The sequence below is a fragment of the Felis catus genome, chromosome A1, assembly GCF_018350175.1.
Source record: "Felis catus isolate Fca126 chromosome A1, F.catus_Fca126_mat1.0, whole genome shotgun sequence".
Classification (NCBI taxonomy): Eukaryota; Metazoa; Chordata; class Mammalia; order Carnivora; family Felidae; genus Felis; species Felis catus.
Window position 1 is genome coordinate 7197421 of NC_058368.1, and position 22045 is coordinate 7219465.

General features: G+C 48.0%; 1 protein-coding gene and 2 long non-coding RNA genes across 7 annotated transcripts in view; 2 read left to right on the forward strand and 1 right to left on the reverse strand.

Annotated features, from left to right (window-relative positions):
* Nucleotides 1-3962: 3962 nt before the first annotated feature.
* On the forward strand, nucleotides 3963-7624 carry LOC123382316. The gene is made up of 5 exons (XR_006590532.1): nucleotides 3963-4064; nucleotides 5403-5578; nucleotides 5800-6166; nucleotides 6543-6993; nucleotides 7097-7624. It is a non-coding gene; the product is annotated as an uncharacterized LOC123382316 (long non-coding RNA).
* A 44-nt stretch (nucleotides 7625-7668) lies between these two features.
* LOC123382321 lies at nucleotides 7669-8542 on the forward strand. The gene is made up of 3 exons (XR_006590545.1): nucleotides 7669-7749; nucleotides 8001-8166; nucleotides 8298-8542. It is a non-coding gene; the product is annotated as an uncharacterized LOC123382321 (long non-coding RNA).
* Nucleotides 8543-9550: 1008 nt separating this feature from the next.
* Nucleotides 9551-22045, reverse strand: part of LNX2 (ligand of numb-protein X 2) — an 82024-nt gene continuing 69529 nt past the window's right edge. For all 5 annotated transcript variants that reach the window (XM_003980269.6, XM_023250309.2, XM_023250304.2 and 2 more), the window contains 4 exons: nucleotides 20445-20622; nucleotides 17180-17411; nucleotides 13555-13713; nucleotides 9551-11711 (listed from right to left, as the gene is read on the reverse strand). In XM_003980269.6, coding sequence (XP_003980318.1) covers nucleotides 11576-11711; nucleotides 13555-13713; nucleotides 17180-17411; nucleotides 20445-20622 — 705 coding nt within the window. In that variant the 3' untranslated portion in view covers nucleotides 9551-11575. The remainder of the gene's footprint in view (nucleotides 11712-13554; nucleotides 13714-17179; nucleotides 17412-20444; nucleotides 20623-22045) is intronic.

Sequence of the window (22045 nt, forward strand, 5' to 3'; positions counted from 1 at the left end):
AAGAAAGAAAGGAAGAAAGAAGGAAAGAAGGAAATAAAAGAAAGAGAGAAAGAGAAAGAAAGAAAGAAAGAAAGAAGAAAGAAAGAAAGAAAGAAAGGAAGAAAGAAAGAAGGAAAGAAGGAAATGAAAGAAAGAGAGAAAGAGAAAGAAAGAAAGAAAGAAAGAAAGAAAGAAAGAAAGAAGGAAAGAAAGAAAAGATAAAAAGAGAAGCAAAGCCCAGGTGGGGCGCTAACGTGGGCCTTCCCTGGGGGCGGGGCCTGAGGAGCCTGAGAGGTGGCGGGAGCCCTGGGGGTGGTGTAAGAGGAGCACCTGGGGGGGGGGGGAGGGGAAGTGAGTGGCCCCCCAGGGCTGGGGTGGGGGGATCCGATATGAGAGAGAAGAGAGAAGGATGGAAATCAAGGAACCAGGGGCTCCGCGTGTCCCCAGGGTGGGGGGGGGGGGAGCGGAAGTGCACAGTCAGACCCTTGAAATTCAGCCACAAACGAAAACCCAGCCAAAGCGCAACAGAAAAGAGCTGTGGGAAAGAGATCCAGGAGACAAAGAGGGTGTGGTTCAAAGCCGTGTGGTTTTCGGGCTGGGGAAGCAAACAAGAAACAGAAGGAGCAAAGAAAGCCAGGACGGGAGCGGAGGAAATGAGAATGGGCACAAGACAGAGACAGAGAGGAAGGGCTGGGGGGTGGGGGGCCGCGGGTGGGAAACCCTGGCTGGGGATTCTCTCATTAGCTGGGGGCTTTGCTTAGACTGAGCTGTGTCAGTCTCTCCCGCGTGCATCCACAGACCTCCCCGTGCGAGGCCTTGTGGGGGTGCCAGCGGCCAAGACCGGCACTGACCCTGACCGCAGTGGGGTCTACACAGGTGGGCTAAGCAGGGGGTCTGCCCGTTCCTGGCGGGATCACCCTGAACCTTCCCGGAGAAAGCCATGCTTCTTAGAGCCCCGGAGGCCCGGCGCCCAGGGAACCCAGACCTGCAGGAGGGCGGCCGGGCTGGTGGCACCTTTGGAGAACGGGCATTTTTGTCAACGATCCGTGATGTTTCTAAGAAGTCCTTTCTTCTGAACGATAGGAAATCCCATCCATTAGGTTACATGAAAATAATCACGCGCCGAATACGGTTCTTATCGTCAAGTAACTGGGACAGATCGTACATTCTTCCCAGGGGGGCAGGAACCGGCCGGGAAGAAGCTGATTGATTCCACTCAGGGCCCGACCCCCCCGGGTCTCCGGTTCAGTCTTCCCCTTGCCGCCCGGCCACGTCAGATGTCAGATGGTGACAAGGGCAACATGACCAACGGGGAGGCAGCTGTCAGACAGGAAGACAAAGGCAAAGGCAGGGTCAGAAGAGACATTTCTGCTCCCTGGTGGGTGCTCGCACCCCAAATCCCAGGGGTCACCCCGTGCTCTGGGATCCGGCGTGGCCCCTCTGTGCCTCAGTTGTGGAACCGGCTGTAGTATTCACCTTGAAAGCCTGGGAGGAGTGAGCGGACACACATGTGAAAAGTGCTCGGCATAGGCTCGACTTTCCATAGATGTTAGTTGTAATTTCACTCAACCGCAGAAACCAAAGAAACCGTTTCGGGTTGAGACGCTGTAGTTACCGGAGTTCTCTGAATCACTTACTGAATTTCAATGTCAAGTTCTCAGCCTACGGCCTCTGAGTCCTCAAGTGCACTTGAGAAATGCTGCCGAGATATGTCATGCCGGATCCAAGAGCAGGAACTGAGACGGCCCCTCCGATGCAGTTCCCTGTTTAGAAATTAAAATGGAAGCTTGAAAGTAAATAGCTCGGATGAGAGGATGGCTGGAATAAGCCGGTATGCTATTAGGAACCAAGAATGTCCGTCTTTTTCAAAGTCAAGGGTAAGGGTAAACCAGCACACAGATTGTAAACAGTCTGCAACCTTGCAGAGTGCCTACTCGCTAGGAATGTTAACTCCTGGTCCCTCCAAAGGCCCAACAGGGGACAGTGACGTTATTCCCTTTCATCGGAGTCGGACACCGTAAACCTCCCAAGGGACAGGGCTGGCCTACTCCTTTCCGTTCGTTGAGTGAAGATGGCCTGTTGCAAAGCACCCCTCCTGGGAAAGGTAGCTTACGGAGGAGGAAGGCAGTCCTTTCCCCAGCTTCCCACACAAGTCGTGTGGCCAGGGCACCGATGGAGCGTGCTGAGGGTAGGGTCCGGGCGGAGGCGGCGGGTGGGGACGCCGGGCTGCGGGCTCTGGTTTCTGGTGCGTAATTTGCCGTTTGCCAGTTACGTGCAAGCGGGTAAGTCCCTTAACCTCAGTTTCTCTTCATCTGTCAAACGGGAGCCGTCTACGTATACCTAATACGTCTCCTAAGGTTGTCATGAGGCTCGAATGACAAATTGCTAGTCAACGCCACACGTGGGAAAGTCAAGTGCTGCTGTCGGAACGTAGTTAGACGAACGCCCGGTGCTGTCGACGGTGGCCATCTGTCACCTGCACAGAGAAAAGGTAGCAAATTTGCCTGAATGGGCACCACGGTAGATAAGCGGCAATAAACCACATTCTCGTGCCTCCTGTAGAGGCTCGTACCGACATCAGGCCACGGAGGCCTGGCTCGTGATGGCCTTTTTTCCCACTTCCGCGCTGTTTTGTTGGTTTCTCGCGATTGTTACCCCGCTGCGGAACCCGTTCTCTTGTCTTTTTTTCTTTTTCTCTTTCTGTTTTTGAGAGAGGGTGCCAGCAGGGGAGGGGCAGAGAGAGAGAGAGAGAGATTGGGAGAGAGGGAATCCGAAGCGGCCTCCGGGCTGGCAGCTCAGAGCCCGACGCGGGGCTCGAACTCACGGACCGCGAGATCGTGACCTGGGCCGAAGTTGGCCGCTGCACCGACAGAGCCACCCGGGCGCCCCGGAATCCATGGTCTTCAGAGTCACCCACGGTGTGACCCAGGGGTCCTCCCCAGCCCTGCTCTGCGACTTCCGACACTGAGCGGCAACCGGCAAGCGTCGCACCGCACCTCGGGCCGCCAGGCGCGTGGGAGGCTGAACGGCCAGACCCCCAAGGAGCTCGCGGCCACCGAGGGGCACGGCCGGCGCAGGCTGCGGTTGGGGGTGGACGGCAGCGTCAGAAAAGCAAGCGCAGCAGAGGGGCAGACAGGGCCGGGAGTGGCGGGGGAGCGAAGGACTTGGAAGAGCGGGGCGGGGGAGCCCGGCGGCCGCTGGCACCGGGGCTGGGCCGGGAAGGACTAGCAGGGCTCAGCCTGGCCGGGACCAGGCATTCCTGGAGGGGTGGCACAGCATGAGCGGCAGCCCGGCCCCGGGAAAGCTGGGGACCGTGCCTGGGGAAACCGAGTCACTTACGCGATTAAGGCGCGCGACCCAACCTGCCGACGGGTGCACCGTGTTGGGGAAAACGCGCGCGATGTTGAGAGGAGACAGAAGCTTGGGTGCAGAGGAGGCTCTGAAAGCAGGGAGCTCCCTCACTCTCGATAACCCCGGGCGGGTGTAGCCGGCGTCTCTGTGTCCACACGGCACTACAGCCCGTGGAGCACGATGGGTCAGCCGCTTTACGTGCACAGTCTCTACAGCGTGCAGCCCCCTAGCGAGGTAAGCGTCTTCTCGTTTGCTAGATGAGAAAACTGAGGATCTGAGGTGCAATGCAGTGCTTCGGGTCTCTGACGCCGATAAGTGGCAAACGCAGACCCGGCCTGTTGGGTTCTATCCACTGTGACCCAGCAGGCCTCCCTCTAAATTAGTAGCATGTGCGCCCCGGGGTGCCGGGGGCTCAGTCGATTAAGCATCCCCGACTTCAGCTCAGGTCACGATCTCGCGGCCCGTGAGTTCGAGCCCCACGTCGGGCTCCGGGCTGACAGCTCGGAGCCCGGAGCCTGCTTCGGATCCTGTGTCTCCCTCTCTCTCTGTCCCTCCCCTGCTCATGCTCTGTCTCTCTGTCTCACAAATAAACGTTAAAAAAAAATGAAAAAATAAATTCTTTATCATGTGCGTCCCAGCAGGTATCAGTGCTTTTGTTGCAGAGCCGTGGGAAGAGAGTGGCGGAGGTCCAGCCAGCATGCCCAGGGCCCATGACAGCGGCACAGCCATCCTAGGTGAGTGATCACCATCAAATGTGACCCGACAGTCTCTAAACAACCGACACGGAGCACCGAGCTGTGTGCCTCCTGTCACACCTCCCCAGAGAGGCCCTCCCTGACCACCTCCCTCCTACGGCTCGTTTCTGTCTTCCGTTCACCTGGGTTTTCTCTCTTCACAACATTTATCGCCGTCTAACAGCATATCGTTTCTTCATTTTATTGTTCATTCTTCCCCTCCTTAGAATGTAAGCTGAGGGAGAGCCAACAAGTTTGTCTTGGTAACTGATGGATCCCGAGCACGGAAAACAGTGCCTGGCCTGTAGCACATGCTAAATAAACATTCCCTGAGCAAGAGGGAAAAAAAAGTATCAGTATTTCACGCATCGTGCCGGCCTGATATTCATTTAGATATTAGAGATAACAAACGAAGAGATCTTCCCCCTCTGCCAGGCTTCTGCAGTCTAGCTGGGAGGAAAGGCAGGGACAAAATGTCACCCAAAGCAATCGTTGACAATTACATTGTCAATTAATTGTCAATTACATTGACAATTACAAATGGAGTAGTGAGGTCCCAGTCGTGGAAGCATTCAAGCAGGGGCTGGAGAGGAGACAGAAGCGATCCCCATATCAGAAAAACCTGGATAAGGGCTTTCCGACTCTAAGGTTCCATGATTTGGGGTCGTTGGGGGAAAAGGCTCTAGGGTGTGGGGACTTGCGTGATACAAGGACATGGTATCCTTTGGGATGACTTACAGGTGAGAGGATATGAGAACTCATTTTCCTTAAACATTCACTAACTCCTCAGGGTGAGCTTTGCTGCTGTGGGCACCCACCTCTGTGCCCGGCCCTCACCCTACATCAGCGCGGGCTGGGACCCCCGGGGGCAGGAGGATAGCCTGCACTGTCAAGGGCCAGGCAAGACCCGGAGGGTTGCACGGAAGGGAGGGTGCAAATCTGCAAAACCGCTCTGGGGTGCCCTTCCCTGGGAGGTCTGGCGGTGGGAGGGTCGCCGTCCTGGGTTGTGACTCAACCCATCCCATCATCGGAGACGTTCTGGCAGAGTTGTGGGTGAGACAAAATTTTCTCTCTTTCCTTTTTTTTTTTTTTTAATGTTTATTTTGAGAGAGAGAGACAGAGATAGAGACAGAGACAGAGACAGAGAGAGTGCGAGCAGGGGAGGGGCAGAGAGACAGAGAGGAAGAGATAGAATCCCAAGCAGCCTCCTGACGGTCAGCACAGAGCCCAGCGGAGGTCACGATCTCCCAGCTCGTGAACTGACTCATGACCCGAGCCGAAATCATGAACCGACCAAGCCCCCCCCGGGCGCCCCCGGACGTCCTTTATTTTTGACAGCTGCCTCCACTCTCAGAACCCCGACACCGACCGGACAGCTGTCTCGTCTCTACATCGCAGCCTCAGCGATAGACATTTCTCACCTGACCTCTCGAACCGGCGATCGCTTTTTGGGCAATTCAAGGAGGGGTTGCTACTGGATTCACCCTTAAAACTGCAGACTTTTGAGGAACAAGGTGAGGCCCCGTAGAAGTTTGCAAAACAGCCCCACCTCAAAGCATCATGTGCAGGGGAGTCACCAGAGTGCAGATGGAAATCCTGCAGCACCCCGCACACCGCCACCCTTCCCCTGGTTGGAGGCCTGCCTTCTGCCGCGTGCGGGGAGGTGCTAGAAAGGGCTCGTCTTTTACTCCCGTGATCTTACATTTTACCATTTCTATCCTTGGATGTTTTGCAGCCAGTGGGTGCTGTATTCACATGTCCAACTTTACTTCTAAAGAGCTTTTGCGTGGCCAGAGAAATCAACTGCTCGCCTAGTTGAACGGAGTAGATTGGCGCTGTGCAGTGGCGAGAGCTTTCCAGCAAGGCCCCCCGGGGCGTTGAAACCTTTCCTTCTGCAGGCCGAGAAGAGAGACTTAAGAGAACAGGTGCTCACTTCGTGACTCGTTCGCCTGGGCCTGGGTGGGAGTTCCCTCTGCTGTGCGACCTACCTACGCGGTCTTACCGCCAAAGACGGGTAAACGGAGGGAGGCCCGAAGGACGAAAAGGTGCAACCCGGTGTTGCAAAGAAGTGATCCGGAGCCCGTCTGTGCGTCATGCACACGGTAGGTGCTGGGTGAATTCTCGTGTCGATGGCTGCACGGGAGAGAGCCCCGTCGGGCCCTGGGACGTGCACGGGCGTTCTGCAGGTGCTTAAGGCAACTCAGAAAGAGTACACCCCAGCATGCAGCGTGGCTACCCCACTTTCCCTTTTTAAATGTTGATGCAAGACGCTTAGTCTTTATAGAAAGTGCCACGTTCACTGCAGCTCGGAGCTTTCACATTCCCAACTGGTTCCCTCGGAATCGATGGGACTCTGCTGTCCTGAAACGCGGGGGGGGTGGGGGGTGGGGGGGGTGGGGGTGGGGTGGGGCGGGGCTTCGGACGTGATGCACGAGCCAAGTACCGTTAGGAGCTGAAAGTTAGGTTTGTTGGTTTCAGATTTAAACCAGCCACTTATCGCAGGCTTCAACCATTTGAGGAGTCCTAAAGCAACGGCCCGCTGTCCTGTACAAGGGACCGGAAACCCGGTTCGGAAGCAAGAGCGAACAGAATTTGCACACCGCGTTGTCTTTCCACGAGGAAGTGCGCCGGCTTGTTTGGAGCGCGCGGCCCGCCCGCTGTTTGAAAGTCTGCTCATATCGCGGGGTATCCTGAGGGAACAACCCTTCTCGATCTTCGACATTCCCTTCTTCCCACCCCAGGTGGCCTCCCTAAGCAGCACCAGAGACCCCTCATTTCCCCGACCAGCTCAAAAATAATTGGAGGATGGAATTCCCCACACCTTAAACGTGGGCCGTGCACAGTGACTTCTGTCCAACGACTGCGGTGTAGACAGAAGGGCAAGCAACTTTCCTGGAGAAGAACCTGACGAACACTGCTCTTAGGCCAGGTGGGCAAGGTCAACACCAACAGCCACAAGTCACGCTGACAGTATGCAGCGTCGCTAGGCCATGAGAGAATGGCCCTTGACCTTGGCCATCTTCCTCCCGCAGACGCACAGCCCCCGTCTAATCACGAGAAAGCGAAGCAGGCACGTTCCAACGGGGGGCGTCTTACAGTGTCCCTGGCGGGTGCGCGACACCATCCAGATCCTCAGAAGCAAGGAAAGTCTGAGAAAACGGCACAGCCAGCGGGGAGCCCCAGGAGGCATAACTAGATGTCGTGTGGCGTCCTGGAAGGGACCCTGGGACAGAGAAAGGACACGAGGCCTACACGCTCCGTCTAGAGAACCCTGGGCTCTCCGGAAGGTATAGAATCTCTGATTTCTAGTGTCTAATTTTAAAGGTTGCTACAGGCAGGGGTAATCGAGCACCTACCTGGCAAGTTTTTCTTCTTCCTCGTACATATCCGTGGCCACGAAAGTATAATTTAACAAAACCTTTCAGAGGAGTAAACAGTGCCTGCCCCTGGAGGTTGGTAAGGATTTCCCACAAGGAGGTGATGCCACGAGAGCCAGGTCAGCCTGCGGAGGCACGGGCGTGGTGGTGATGGTGTATAAAGGAGGCAAGGAGTGGGGGAAGCGAGGTGAGTGGGGGCAGGGGGCGGGGCGGGAAGGGGCTTTCCTGCCGCGCCAAGCTGCTGTGACCTTTCCCTGCAGATCCCTAACCAGAGCAGCGACCAAAATTAGGGTCTGGAACAGCTACCGGTAAGAGTTCAGACCGGAGAGAGCAGGGGGGGTAGGGAAGCGCACGAGAAAACCGATGTCCGTGTTGCAGAAGCGACGTTAGGGGCCCTCAGTCCCCAGACAGCGCGGGCTGCAGACCCGGGGTGTGGGCGCGCTCAGAACTGCGAGGTGGCTCTCGCAACTGTGAGGGTGGTTAGGTCAGAGCCACAACAGAAGCAAACACGGAGGTCTGCTGAGATGCACCCTCACAAGGAGGGTAATTCTCTTGAAAGCCAGAGAAAGCTAGAGATAGCAGCATCCAAGCGACGCCTCCCGATATGGGACACCCGACATGGGACGCTGCGGCCACGCACAGAAGGGATCGCACCATAGGGCTGCAACAGGGAGCCCTCGGAAGCAGGACCTGGGGGCGTGGGGAGCCCGCCGGAGTCACAGAGGGTAAATGGGACCACAGAGCCATCCAGAAAACCTGATTAGGGGTCAGACCGCACGGCCCTTGATCTGAACTTAATTTACCGGGAAATCGGGAGCAGTTTTCTTTGATTACAATTTTTTCTTCTTTAATGCAGGTAATGAGCAAAGCCAGGAAGCAGGTCAGGCCCGCCTGGTCCGGGAAGTGCTGTGATAGAGGCGACAGGCACAGCCATGTAGTAATCTCCAATTTTCTGATAACCACGTTAAAGCAAAGTAAAAAGGGGCGCCTGGGTGGATCAGTCGGGTGAGCGTCCAACTCTGGATCTCAGCTCAGATCATGATCTCAGGGTTCCTGGGATCGAGCCCCGTGTGGGACTCTGTGCTGACGGTGTGGAGTCGGCTCGGGATTCTCTCCCCCCCTCTCTCTGCCCCTCCCCTGCTTGTGTTTGCACATGCTCATGCTCTCTCTCCAAATAAATTTCAAAAAAGCAAAAATAAACTGGTGAAATCAATTTTAGTAAGATATTTTAGGGTAAGGGGAGGGGGACTTGGAGGAAGGCAGTCGAAAGGTACAAACTTCCAGTTACGAGATAAAGAAGTCCTAAGGGGTGCTTGGGTGGCTCAGTGGGTTTAGCGGTGACGTGTGTCACTTGGGCTCAGGTCATGATCTCGAGGCTCGCGAGCTCGAGCCCCACGCCGGGCTCTGTGCTGACAGCTCAGAGTCTGCTTCAGATTCCGTGTCTCCCTCTCTCTGTCTCTGTCTCAAAAATATTTAAAAAAAGTCCCAGGGATGTTATGTGCACCACAACAACTACAGCTAACGCCGCTGTGTGATATATAAGAAAACGGTCAAGAAAGTAGATCCTGAGAGTTCTCATCCCGAGGGGAAATTTCTGTCTTTTCTTTTTACGGTGTCGGTGAGAGAAGACGGAGGTTAGCTGAACCTCTTGCGGTGACCCCCTCACAGTGTATGTAAACCCAAACCATCATGCCGTATGCCTTCAACGTACACAGAGATGTATGTTCTTTCTCAATAAGACTGGAAAAAATGCATAGAAAAAGATGGGCAGGCAACCCACCAAAAATAAAACTTAAAAAACATACTGTATTTTCTATCAGCCTGTATATCCAAGGTATTATCATTTTGATACGTGGCCCAGTCGCTGTTCAGGGATTCAGTAGCCACACGTGTTGGGCAACACAGATCTGGAGCTACCGTGTGCGCAAAATGTCCAACGATCAGCAGGGATCAACGTGTTGTGCCTACAGGACTAAGAATCAGAAGGTGGACTTGTAACTCTGAGGTTCGAAGCTCGGGGCGCGGTGACGGCAACAGGGGTGCCGTGAACACATTCAAGGATGGCATACGGAGTCACTATCTGCTGCTCCAGAAAAGAGACAATGTCACTGTCATGGAAAGGATGACTTTTATTTCCATGGATGATTATCACACCATTATTTAAACACGTTTGAGAAATCCTGAAATAATTTAAACCGAAGGCACAGAACAAATCAAAATATTTGAACTATTTACGCTTAAAATGAGAAAATTCAAATATCTCAACAGTTAACAATAAATTACGAACAAGTTTCCATCACCAAATATCATTCTGACCAAAAGCCATCGCGTTTTGTAATCAAACCAAATTGGCTTCAGCCGAGGCCGAGATTTCCGTGATAAAAATAACGTTGAAAAAAGTGCCTTCTTCCAAAATACTCATCATACCCCCAGGTTCAAGGTAAGTACTTTATGTATAACAAAGTAGCCATTAGGATATTTGTTGATGGATGGTCGCTCCCCAAGAAATGATGCATTCTTACAAAATGTTTAAAAAAATAGCCAAGTAGGATATAAAATTCTATCTGGGGAGCAGGAAAAAAAACCCAACAAACAGACCTGTTCCATGTCGATTAGAATATCAAAGCACGTCAATACCAAATTGCTTCAAAAGCCAATCATCACATAACAGTAATATACTGTATGCAGCATTCCACTGTATCTTGGTTATATGTTGACCATACACAGTGTAGCTAAGGGGTTGAACGAATCGGTAGCAATTATTGTTGCCATTTCTTATTTATCCAAAAGAGATCGGTTTAAAAAAATCACTAAAAAGCTACCAGGAATAACCAGGGACATGCTACAGCCACAATAAAGCCCTAGCAATGCAACTGCTAGCTTGAAAATCAAGTGGTCATGCTCATAATATACTGTAGTATTTTCGAAATACATTCTCTGATAAACAATACCATTTATTACAGAGGTCACTTGTAAATGAGCTCAGATTCTGAACTAGGTTCCTAAGTGAAACTTTTTTCAAGTATGCATAATATTAGCAAGGTAAAGATATTTCTTCTCTTACTCGCTTCTTTATGGGTTCTTCCAAAGGACAACCACGTGGAGTGAAGGACGAACAAAACGGGCCGGTCGTAGTTTTCAGAAACATTTAGGAAAAACAAGAGATAGCCTAGTGATCAAGGACTCACTGAAAGATAATAAGCATCTAAAACCTACTATTTTCGATAAAAATCCAGGACTTTTCAGGCTTTTTCTTGAAATGGTTAAGTTCACGAGAAATAATGGGGGTGGGGGGGGAAATAAGGGTTTCTAAAACACTCAAGGCTCGTCTCAGAATGAAATAAAGCTAGGGTACCTTCTACACGGAGTTGTGATATATATGAATGCGTATTGAATAGCAATACGGTTTTATCTTTATCTACTTTAATTGCATCAATCACAGAAAGCATGTCCAGTCAAGACTGCTGACAAGTACAATACAAACGCTAGAAAATGAATTTTAGCAAAAAAACGCTCCAAAATTTTCCTGCGTAACAAAACATTCCTTTGGAGATGAATCTTGAATGCCTTTGGACTTCTTTAAGTAAGTGCTGCTTTTGCCGTCTCCAGCACGGAACTGTAGTTAACCTCCCAACCTCCCGTGTCCCTGGAAAGCACGATGTTTTATTACCTAGCATTCTAATTATTGGTACATTATTTTGTAGAAAGCTCTTCAGTAGCGTCAGACTTCTGTCTTCATCATCTATGAGCACTAAGAGATTAAAGTAGAAGTAAAATACGTCAGAAAAATCACTTTATAAACGGTAGGAAGTTTTGAAATGTTGGCACCGAAGGGAAAAAAATGGGGCAGGGGTACCATCTCCAGGGATCCGTTCGTGGCACCGTGGCTACAGCGCAGCAAATGCTACTGCCACTGGCTTCCCTGATCCCAGTCTTGGGGCGCGTGGACCCAAGGAACTACCACCAGTCCTCCGATGCAGCTGGCCGGGTCACAGTTTGGGAAGACTTCATCGGTCATGTTAGGTCACATTCTGACGACGGAGGGTCTGAATTCTAAGCACAGGAACTTGTTACAAGGGCTAGTGAACAAAGCCCAAACAAGGAAGGGGCCTGACTCGAAACCGATTTCGGAACCTACACCAGGCTGCCAGGCCAGCAGATAACTGTCAGAGTGACTTTGTTCCTCTGCTCCTTCAACATGGGAACTAGCGCAGAATGGCTCATGCCCACAGTCGACAGGCCGTTGACCGCCACGATCATATCTCCACATCTGGGCAAAGAGAAACAGAAACGGACCGTTAACTATTTTCATGGGCTCAGACAACGTTAGCCTGAGATTTCTTAAGCGTGAAATTCACAGCTTCGCGTAACCATTCGCTGTCAACGGTGAGCGCATATGATCTACCTTGCAAAACACCCGGGGCCGTTTTTCAGCCTAGATTGGCCTGCCCCTGCCAATCAAGGGCACTTGTACGCCCACCGCTCCTGTAGCCGCCGGGTGGCTTTGAGGACGAGCAGAGTAATTTTCGCCTAAGCTTAAGCCAAATGTAATTCGGAGAATAAACGTGCTGCCACGTTAAGAAATACTAACTAATGCACCCGAGGGGATTGCTTATTATTTTAACTGTCCTCTTTCCTCATTCTTAGAGTGCATACGTCCCAGGGTTGAATCGCGTCGAGAATAAGAAGGACACCTCCTTTTCTTTCGGCCGCCGTCAGCTGCGGACGCTTACTGTCCTCTGACAGGATCATCACAAATGGACGACAAATCTGAAGGCCTCCGTATCCTTTATGATTTTTCCTCTTTAGTCTGTAGTACCAACAGGCCAGCTTATTGTAAGCTACCTCAGTAGCAGGTGGAAAGTAAACTTCTGAGACCCAGACTGGTGGAGTAACCTAGCGAAGAGGATGGTTAAGTCACGTTGCCCCTACTCCTTCCGCCTAAAATGCGGATGTCCCCCCCATCTCTGTCGACACAAGCCTGATCAAGAGCATCCTGACCCTGACAACTTTTCGCCAGATCACATGAATGGCACTTTCTCTCCGTGAGCGGTACACGCTCTCCATGTGTGTGGCACCCTGTCTAGTACGTCAACACTTACTTTTTAAGAACCGGCCCTCCCCTCAAAAACTAAGCACTAAGAGCTTCGTTACCCGTCTCCTCTCAGTCCGTAGGATCTCTTGACGTAACCCCTCCTTCTTCTCCCAGCACCTGAGCTTTGAAAAAGGAAAGAGGCTGCGCGAGGTCGGCTGAGGACTTCCAGAGGGTTCCCAGCCAAGGCCCTGGAGACACGGTCCTGGGTGCGAACCGCAGTCAACCGTTTCCAGCTGCTTGACTGTGGGCAAGTTTCTTTCTCCTTCCAGCACTTAAGTTACCTCGTTTATCAAACGGAAATAGCAACAACAACACTGACCTCCCAGGGCTGTTAAGAAGGAAGGTTCCATAATACCATCGCAAGCACTCAGCACTGTGCCTGGCACACGGTAAGCTATCATACGTTCATTCATCAAATATTTACCGAGACCCTACTGTATACACGAGGCACTGTTGTCGCGGCCAGGAATATAACGATAGAGGCAACCAAGTCCCTCCCACCCCCCGTCACGGAGCTTGCATAAATATAATGTTAAGTGGACATAAGTGCTGTGGAGAAAAACAGAGCAGAGTCATCTAATGACAGGACTGGACCTAAGGGGGAATGTGTGGAATGACTGTTCATTGCTAGCTGTCCTACCACAGTGTGTCTCATCAGATGACTCAGGTTTGGCTCCTGTCATTAGATTCGCATCACAGAGCTATCGGAGGCAAGACGGTAAAGTGATGCTTCAGTCTAGATCTGGTCTGGCCAACGGTTGCCGTAAAGGGCCAGTTAGTAAACAAATATTTTAGTCTTTGTGAACCACACGGTCTCTGTCCCAGTGACTCATCGCCGCCGCTGTGGCTCAGGGGCAACCACGGAGGACGCGCGAACCCGCGAACGCAGCCACCTCCCGCTAAAACTTTATTTACGACAACAGCCCACGGGCTGGGTTGGGAGTTGACCCCTGGTCACGATGGCGGGCGCCCATCACAGTAAAGCTGAATCACATGATCAGACATAATGAAGACTCACTTTAATCTTCCATCATAATAAGCAGGAGTTCCCAAGACAATGGTTTTAATGAAGAAAGGCTGGTTGGTGTGGTTCTCTTCATATCCACCAACGATACTAAAGCCCCAGCTTCCCAAGTAGCTTCTTCGTAAAACTATGTCATGGCAGCTGTGAAGGGCGCTGTAATAAACACAAAGATCAAGAAAAAATTAACATGTAGGCTTTTATACCCTGCTCACCTCTGCTGTAACTAACTCCACGGCATGTTATGCTGTCACTGCCTGGGAAGTAAGACGGGCTGCTTTATTTCCTTCCAGATACGTTATGCCGACAACCCGTTTTCTAGCGAGTCCTAGGTGGACTGGAGTTTCTCCCACTTTTTTCGGTCTTCTTTTCCCAGGTGAAGATACCAGACCTGCCCACACACACAAGCACGCAGGCATGCACGCACAAACACACCTGGTTACAAGTGGCACCGTAGACATTTGTGTAAAATGGTTCTGTGCCTATATTTGCTCACTGCACTGTCAACAACGTCCTCGGTGCTGACATCCATTTGTATGCACACAATCTGTGTCTAGAAAAAAGTGGTACAGAAGCGGTCTGGTAGCCCTGATCTCGGCACTCAAATGAAAGAAGTGAGCATTGTGTGAGTTCCCCAAAAAGACAGAAAATGTTCTTTTTAATCTATGTGAAGAGTTTTTGTTGTTCTTTCCTCCTTCACTTAAAATGCATTTTAAGGGAGGCTCTGAAAAAATAGGGAACTCAAAATAGGGAAAAAAACAACAAAAAACATCTCCCCCCACCCCCCACCTTTTTTTTTTTTTTTTAAACCAGGGACCCTGAGATGCTCCAGCCCGTCTGTCTGGAGAATAGGGCACTTCAGAGTTCTACAGATCTGGGAACAAGCAGTGAATAAAAATGTAAAAGTAGAAAAAAACTCCACCTAAATGACACAGAAAAAAAAATCTCTCTTTAGGAAACAAATATCTTGGGGCGCCTGGGCAGCTCAGTCGGTAAAGCGTCCGACTTCAGCTCAGGTCACGATCTCCCGGTTTGAGTTTGAGTCCCGCATCGGGCTCAGAACCTGGGGCCTGCTTCGGATTCTGTGTCTCCCTCTCTCTCTCTGTCCCTCCCCCGCTCACACTCTGTCTCTCGCTCCCTCTCAGAAATAAATGAACGTTAAAAAAAAAAATTAAACAAAAAAAAAAGAAACAAGTATCTTTCCTTTTTCGATAAAATTGGATATAAAGCCCTCTAAGGCAAGGCTTCCTGTTTTTAATCTATTAAAAATAGTTCTTAATAAAGCCGATTCTGTATGTGATCTATGAAATGCCAGAACTTTTAAGCTGGTCTAGTTTCTTAGCTCACCAATAAGAAAGGGCTTTTAAAAAGGCTTCTAAGATACAGCAGGGTCCCCATGCATTGGCCTGGTAGCCTAAGGGGAACGTAGGTTACTTTCATTATTCCGAATCTCCTGCAAAAAAATGATGACAACAACACAAAACAAATCGCTCTGTCTGGTGTGCAGATGTCCGGGGCACTCCTAGCACATTGCAGTGGGGGAGCCTCCCTTGTCAGAGGCAGAGCTGCTTAAAGGGGCCGCCCGCATCCAGAGCAGTGGCCCTTCTGCCGCGTGCTTGCGAGTACAGGTTTGCACACAACAGAGACCCCCCCCCAAGACTCTGCAGAATAGTGACCTCCTCCTGACAGATAACTCTTTTGATACAGGTGGACCCCAAAACAGACTTTACCGTGCTGCGTATTTTTCACCTGAAATTTTCATGACTCTTCGTGGTACCCCGGAAGATGTTCGGAACACAACGGGGGAAGCGCGGACCCCAGAACTAGGCCGGGGAAGCAGGTAAGGAAAACGGAGAGGAGCACCAGGGCAGTGCGAGTGGCTCTCCGGCGTAGTGCGGGTCTCCGCCTGTCCACCCGCAGTGGTGGGACCAGCTCGGCCACCGCACAGCAGGAGACGACACCTGCTCACCCACTGGTGCGTGAAGGGGCCTTCCTGACTTGCTAGGTCCAGAGTGACAGGGCTGAGTATTTAGCAAGATAAACGAGCTTCCCCTCTGATGGCTGAAACCTCACAATTTAGACAGCGTGTCTTCGGCAACCATTCCAACTGACCCCCACAGGCCCCTGAGACGTGAATTCTATTGGTTGTAGGCCTTTTTAGTCTTTTTCAACCAAGAGGACAAGTCGGGAAGTTAGATTACCGACGAATTCCAACCATCCTTGTGCTTTGTGGTGTTATGTGAAAGTACTTTTTTTTAAATAAATCATACAGCACTATACAAATGCTAGTTATTAAAAATTAAATCCACATGGTGCTAGATGGCTCAGAAACTGGCATTCTTATTGTTTATTTTTATTGTAAAAAAGCAGTCATTTTCATACTTGGCTCAGAGTCCAAATATGTCATCACAGTTCAGTTTTAGGATTCTTCTATATATTAGGAATCTAAAGTGATCTGGAAACAAAGACAGTAATACACATTCTCCCTATCTCAGTACCCAATTAAACGAGCATCATCAGGGGGCTGCAAATGCTTTCGTGACCAGACACGGACCCCCTGCAGCATGCCCTGATGGTGACAATCAGGAAGCAGCGAACTCTTCACTGAGGTGGCGAGGCACGCCTACTCTCGAACCCCAACAGTGTGGCTTAAAGACTCTCACGTCCAGCAAAAATGGAATTCTACACCTTGCCCTTTTAGGGAGCTAAAAGGATTAAGAAAGGGATTTCAGAAAAGCTTCTGGAATAGGGAAAGGCCCCACACTTTGACCTGGTTTTTCTGGTGAAAAATGCACGCGAAGTCTAAGCATGTATCAGAATGCATGGTGGGAAATGACCGCTTTTCTAAAGCAAGAGGCTGAACATCCAAATCTCATGGCTGGTCCACTTACGAACCTTAATAGGAATGGACAGATGGCTTTATTCATTTTTTTTTTTTAAATGTTTATTTACTTTGAGAGAAAGAAAGAGAAAGAGGGAGAGCATGTGCATAAGCAGGGGAGGGGCAGAGAGAGGGAGAGAGAGAATCCCAAGCAGGCTCCATGCTGTCCGTGCACAGCCTGACATGGGGCTTGATCCCATGAAGCACGAGATCATGACCTGGGCTGACATCAAGAGTCAGACACTCAGCCAACTGAGCCACCCAGGTGCCCCTATTCATTTTTATTTGCATGTATGTATGTATGTATATTTATTTTTGAGAAAGAAAGAGACAGAGGACAAGGGGGAGGGGCAGAGAGAGAGGGAATACACAGAATCCCAAGCAGGCTCCAGGCTCTGAGTTGTCAGCACAGAAACCAAGGCACGGCTCAAACTCATGAACCGTGAGATCATGACCTGAGCTGAAACCAAGAGTCAGACCCATAACCAACTGAGCCTCCCAGATGCCTCTATTATTTTTATAAATAGATACATTAAGTCTTTTTAGCCTAGTTCTTATTATTAAATTTGCCTTTTAGAATATAATAACCTGAGAAAAATTACTATTTTCTGTTGTAACTTGATTTGCTATTGCAAATCGGACTAAAACCTTTTCGTTCCCTGGATGAGTGAATTTATGGTGTTACACACTGACAGTGGCTGTAAGTATGATTACTCCGTAAGGGTCAAAAGCGGTCAGTACCTTGGAAGCCCAAGCCACATGACCCATGACGGGGACCAATTGGCGTCATACTCATTCTCGCTGAAGGTGCTCAGCTGCTCTTCCGTGGTCTGGGTTGTCTCCTCAACAACCTGGACCTCAAGCGCTTTCAGGACAACAGCAGAGGACGCGGCACTGGCTTTCAGCATGGCCACAGCCTCACTGTGACTTAGATTGGTCAGATCAATGCCATTGATATTCAGCAATATATCGCCTGTTCAAATGAAGAAACAAGAAAAATGAGACAAGCCAGTGAGTGACTATCTCCCTGTACATCCTGTTATCTGTAAATTAATCAACAAAGGTTGGTTCCAATAACTCACATGAGGTAAAAGACCATTTTCTTACTTCTCTGTAATTTTTATGATCCTGAGGAAAAATCCAATTCATGGAGAACATTCCAGAACAACTCAAAACTTTAAGATAGTGTCATAATACGTAGGAAAAGGTGTGGCTCCAGGCACTGTGATTCAACTGGAAGTCCAAATCATTAGACTGTGTTTTGCTAGGTACAGGCCCTGGGCACATTTATTTCTCTTCTTTGAGCTTTAGTGACTTCTATAGTTCTTTTCTATTAGAAAATTATTTGATCCTTGGCTCTTAGAAATGAATTTTTAATATATTCTATTTTACAGTTACACTGTTTTATACATAAAGATAGCCCTACAAAGTTTGTTTGGTGTGCACATATCAGAATACGTAAAGAGAAGATATCCTTGGGCCTACACAAAGAAATGAAACTTGTGATTTGAACATCTTCTCTTGCTTGAGGAATAAAAAAAAAAAAAGTGTCTGTTGCCTTGCCATAATATAATAAAAAAAGGGTAATGAGGATTACATAAAAAGGTTAGGAAGGAAAAGATTAGTTTTGTAGGTACCAAGAAAGCCTATGGAAAATCCTCCTCTCCCAATTCATCATTTATTTTTCAGATTGTTAAAGCAAACATTCTTACTGTAGAAAACTTAGAAAACATGAAATAAACAGAAGGAAATAAAATTACCTCAAACTCCACAATTGGGCAAATAACATTTTTTAAAAAACAATAGCAGCCTTATTAACGTGTAATTCACATACCACTCATTTTCAAGTATGCAATTTTATGGTTCTTAGCATAATCACATTGTTGTGTAACCAGCACACATTATTTTTGGACCCCTCCCCTGAGAACCCTGTATTCATGAGCAATCACTTCCCTCTCCAGTTCTGAGCAACCACTAATCTATTTTGTGTCTCTATAGATTTGCCTGTTCTGGAAATTTCCTATAAATGCAACCACACGTGGTCTTTTGTGACTGGCTTCTTTCACTTAGCATAACGTTTTCAAGGTTCATCCATATAGTAGCTTGTGTCAATACTACATTCCTTTTTATGGCCAAATAACATCCATTGCATGGACGTACCACATTCTGTTGATCCATCCATCAGCTGGTGTTCACTTGGGTGTTTCTACTTTTTGACCATTATGAAAAATCCTGCTATGAACCTTTATGTACAAATTTCCGTGGGGGACGTATGTTTTCATCTCTCCAGGAATGGAACTGCTGGGTCAGGAGGTACCCCTGTTTTTAACTTTGAGGAGCTGCTAAACTGTTTTCCAAAACATTCCCACTGGCAACGTCTGAGAGTTTCAATTTCTCCACATCTTTGCCAATATTTGTTACTGTCTTTTATATTCTATTCATCCTACTGGGTAGGGAGTGGTTTTGATGTGCATTTTCCTAACGTCAACTGACATGGAGTATCCTTTCATGGGATTTTTGGCTATTTGTGTATCTTCTTTGGAGAAATGTCTATTCAGATCCTTTGCTCATTTAAAAACGGGGTTATGTGTCTTTTTTATTATTGAATTGTAAGAGTTCTTTATGTCCTCCAGATAGGAGTCTGTGGTCACATACATGATTTGCAAATATATTCTTCCATCCTGTGCATTTCACCTTCACTATCTTTTTGCTTTCTTGGTGGCGTCCTTGGCAGCATAAAAAATTGTAATTTTGATGAAATCCAGTTATCTAGTTTTTGGGGGGATTTAAAAAAATTTTTTTATGTTTATTTTTGAGAGACAGAGAGATAGACTGTGAGTGGGGGAGGGCCAGAGAGAGAGGGAGACACAGAATCCGAAGCAGGCTCCAGGCTCTGAACTGTTAGCACAGAGCCTGACACGGGGCTTGAATTCACGAACCACGAGGTCATGACCTGAGCCGAAGTTGGATGTTTAACCGATTGAGCCACCGGGCGCCCCCCAGTTTATCTATTTTTATTATGTTGCTTGTGTTTTGGTGTCCTATCTGAGAAAACCACTGACTAATCCACTACTTAATCCAAGGTCATGAAGATTCATGCTTGTGTTTTCTTCTAAAAAGTCATAGTTCTTACTTTTAGGTTTTGGATCCACTATAAGTTAATTTTCATGTATGGTGTGAGGTAGGGATCCAAGTTCATTCTTGGAAAAATAGCTATTAAGACTCACTTTCCCAAATGAACAAACCAAGTGTATGAAGAATGCTATTTTTACCACCACCATCCCTACCTCTATAAATTATATGGTATTGGGGCGCCTGGGTGGCGCAGTCGGTTAAGCGTCCGACTTCAGCCAGGTCACGATCTCACGGTCCGTGAGTTCAAGCCACGCGTCGGGCTCTGTGCTGACAGCTCGGAGCCTGGAGCCTGTTTCCGATTCTGTGTCTCCCTCTCTCTCTGCCCCTCCCCTGTTCATGCTCTGTCTCTCTCTGTCCCAAAAATAAATTAAAAAAAACGTTGAAAAAAAAAATAAATTATATGGTACTGATGGAAGGTGGGGTACGGAGTGTGAAATTATAAATGAATTAATCCCTAAAACTATGCCTTTTTATTAAGAATGTCTTCCACTTCACTTCTTCTGTGAGACCCCTCCCACATGGGTACTTTACTACGTAAGCAATATTTGTTATTTTAGTGAGACAGTCCTTCAGAGGATCCAATCTGCCATCATGTGAGAAGTGTTCAATCTTTCAGAGGGTCTTTTCCAACATAAAATAATCCAACCGAGTAACTGTTGGAAAATAATGGAAACATCAAACTTCAGCAATTTTCCTTCACATTAGGCATTTTCTAACCTTATAATAAGAAAGGCTTTATATGGAAGGGACATTTTAAAGGACTCAAAGAAGTCATGTTTAATGGAAAATATCGTAAATATGTGTTATTTTTTAAAACATGCGTTGAGTTCAGGGAGAAGATGTAGTGTAACTGTTCAAGACCCTCTCTCACCTCTCTTGATTCGGCCATCACGTGCAAGGCAGCCATGAGGTGGCACACTGGTCACAAAGATGGGCAGTTCGCCACTCTTACTTCCTCTGCCTCCAGCTACTGTCATCCCAAGGGACTCGTGGGGTTCCTTCTTTACAGTGATGTGTTTTTCTTGGCATGTAACACACTGGGCAAGATCCTAAAACACGAGAGAAAAATTTACTGGATAATAAAATAATATATAGCTGAAGAAAAGACAGCGTAAACTAAAGGAAAAAATACTGTGGCAATTATAAAGTCTTTTTTAAAATCACCTGCTATAGAAGGAACACACAGTTCTTCATGGTACAAACACTACAGTGAACACTGGGGATCACAAGGTCAAACTTTGGACTGTTGTATTTTCATCCGACTATTTATGGGACAGAAAACACTCAGGACTGTGACATACGGAAGTCAAAGTAAAATAAACACATCATTTGTATAATGATCTTGGCCTCCAAGATATGATCAACTCCATAAAAGTAAATAATGCGTTGGAGTTTTAAGATTCTGAAGACAAGCCAATGAATTTTATTTCCATCTCTCTTGTATTCTTTGAAGGAAAAGTAGAGTAGTACAAAAGTAAAGTGTGGGCTTCATTAATTGCCAGAAATAAGCCACAGACCTATCTTCTGATTCTTACTCATAGGATTATGAAAATGCTCAGAGAGCAGGTGCAAATGGATGTTCAAAACCTTCATGAAAAGCTGAAAGGATATGAACTAACTGAATTTTTTGAAAAAGTTAATAAAGAGAAATAAATTCCCAGCAAACTGTGTTCTCAGGAAAAAGCAATTTTTACTGACATTTATTACTGCTACTTATGATTGAGTCACTCCTAGAAGAAAGGGAGAATTTAAAACATGACTTTTCTTTTGAATTAGAACTCAATCAAAAACAAGGTGTACGTATGCAACATTAGTATTAAAATAGCAATAGTAACCAACACCTATTGAAGATTTACTGTGGGTAAAGCTAATGGCGTTACACGCATTATTTTATTTTAATCCTCACAATGATCTTGAACATGAATACTATTGTTGGTATTTTACAGAGGAGGGAACAACCTTAGAGAGGTCAGGTAACTTGCCCCAAATTATACAGCTGTAAGTGGCCACACTGGGATTTGAACTGATGCAAGCACATGTATATTGATTATATGCACCCACACTACAAGGGTACTATACTCTCAAGTGTAATAATGGAAACTAATGTTTCAAAAGATTCCTAACACTTATCAACTATAGGAGAAATTGTAATAATAAGGTAAGTGTTAACATGACTAACAATATCAATGAGAGAATGGTATGAATTGTATTTATAGAACTGTAACGTTTCTGTAGAGCTGACAGGTACGTATTTGTTAATCAAGCCCTGGGTTCCGGGTCCATCTGTTCTTCTCTGGTCCTGGAATCCACTCTTGAAATTTCAAAAAAAAAATTTTTTTAAATCTTTATTCACTGTTGAGAGAGACAGAGCATGAGCAGGGGAGGGGCAGAGAGGGAGGCACAGAATCCGAAGCAGGCTCCAGGTTCTGAGCTGTCGGCACAGAGCCCGATGCGGGGCTCGAACCCACGAGT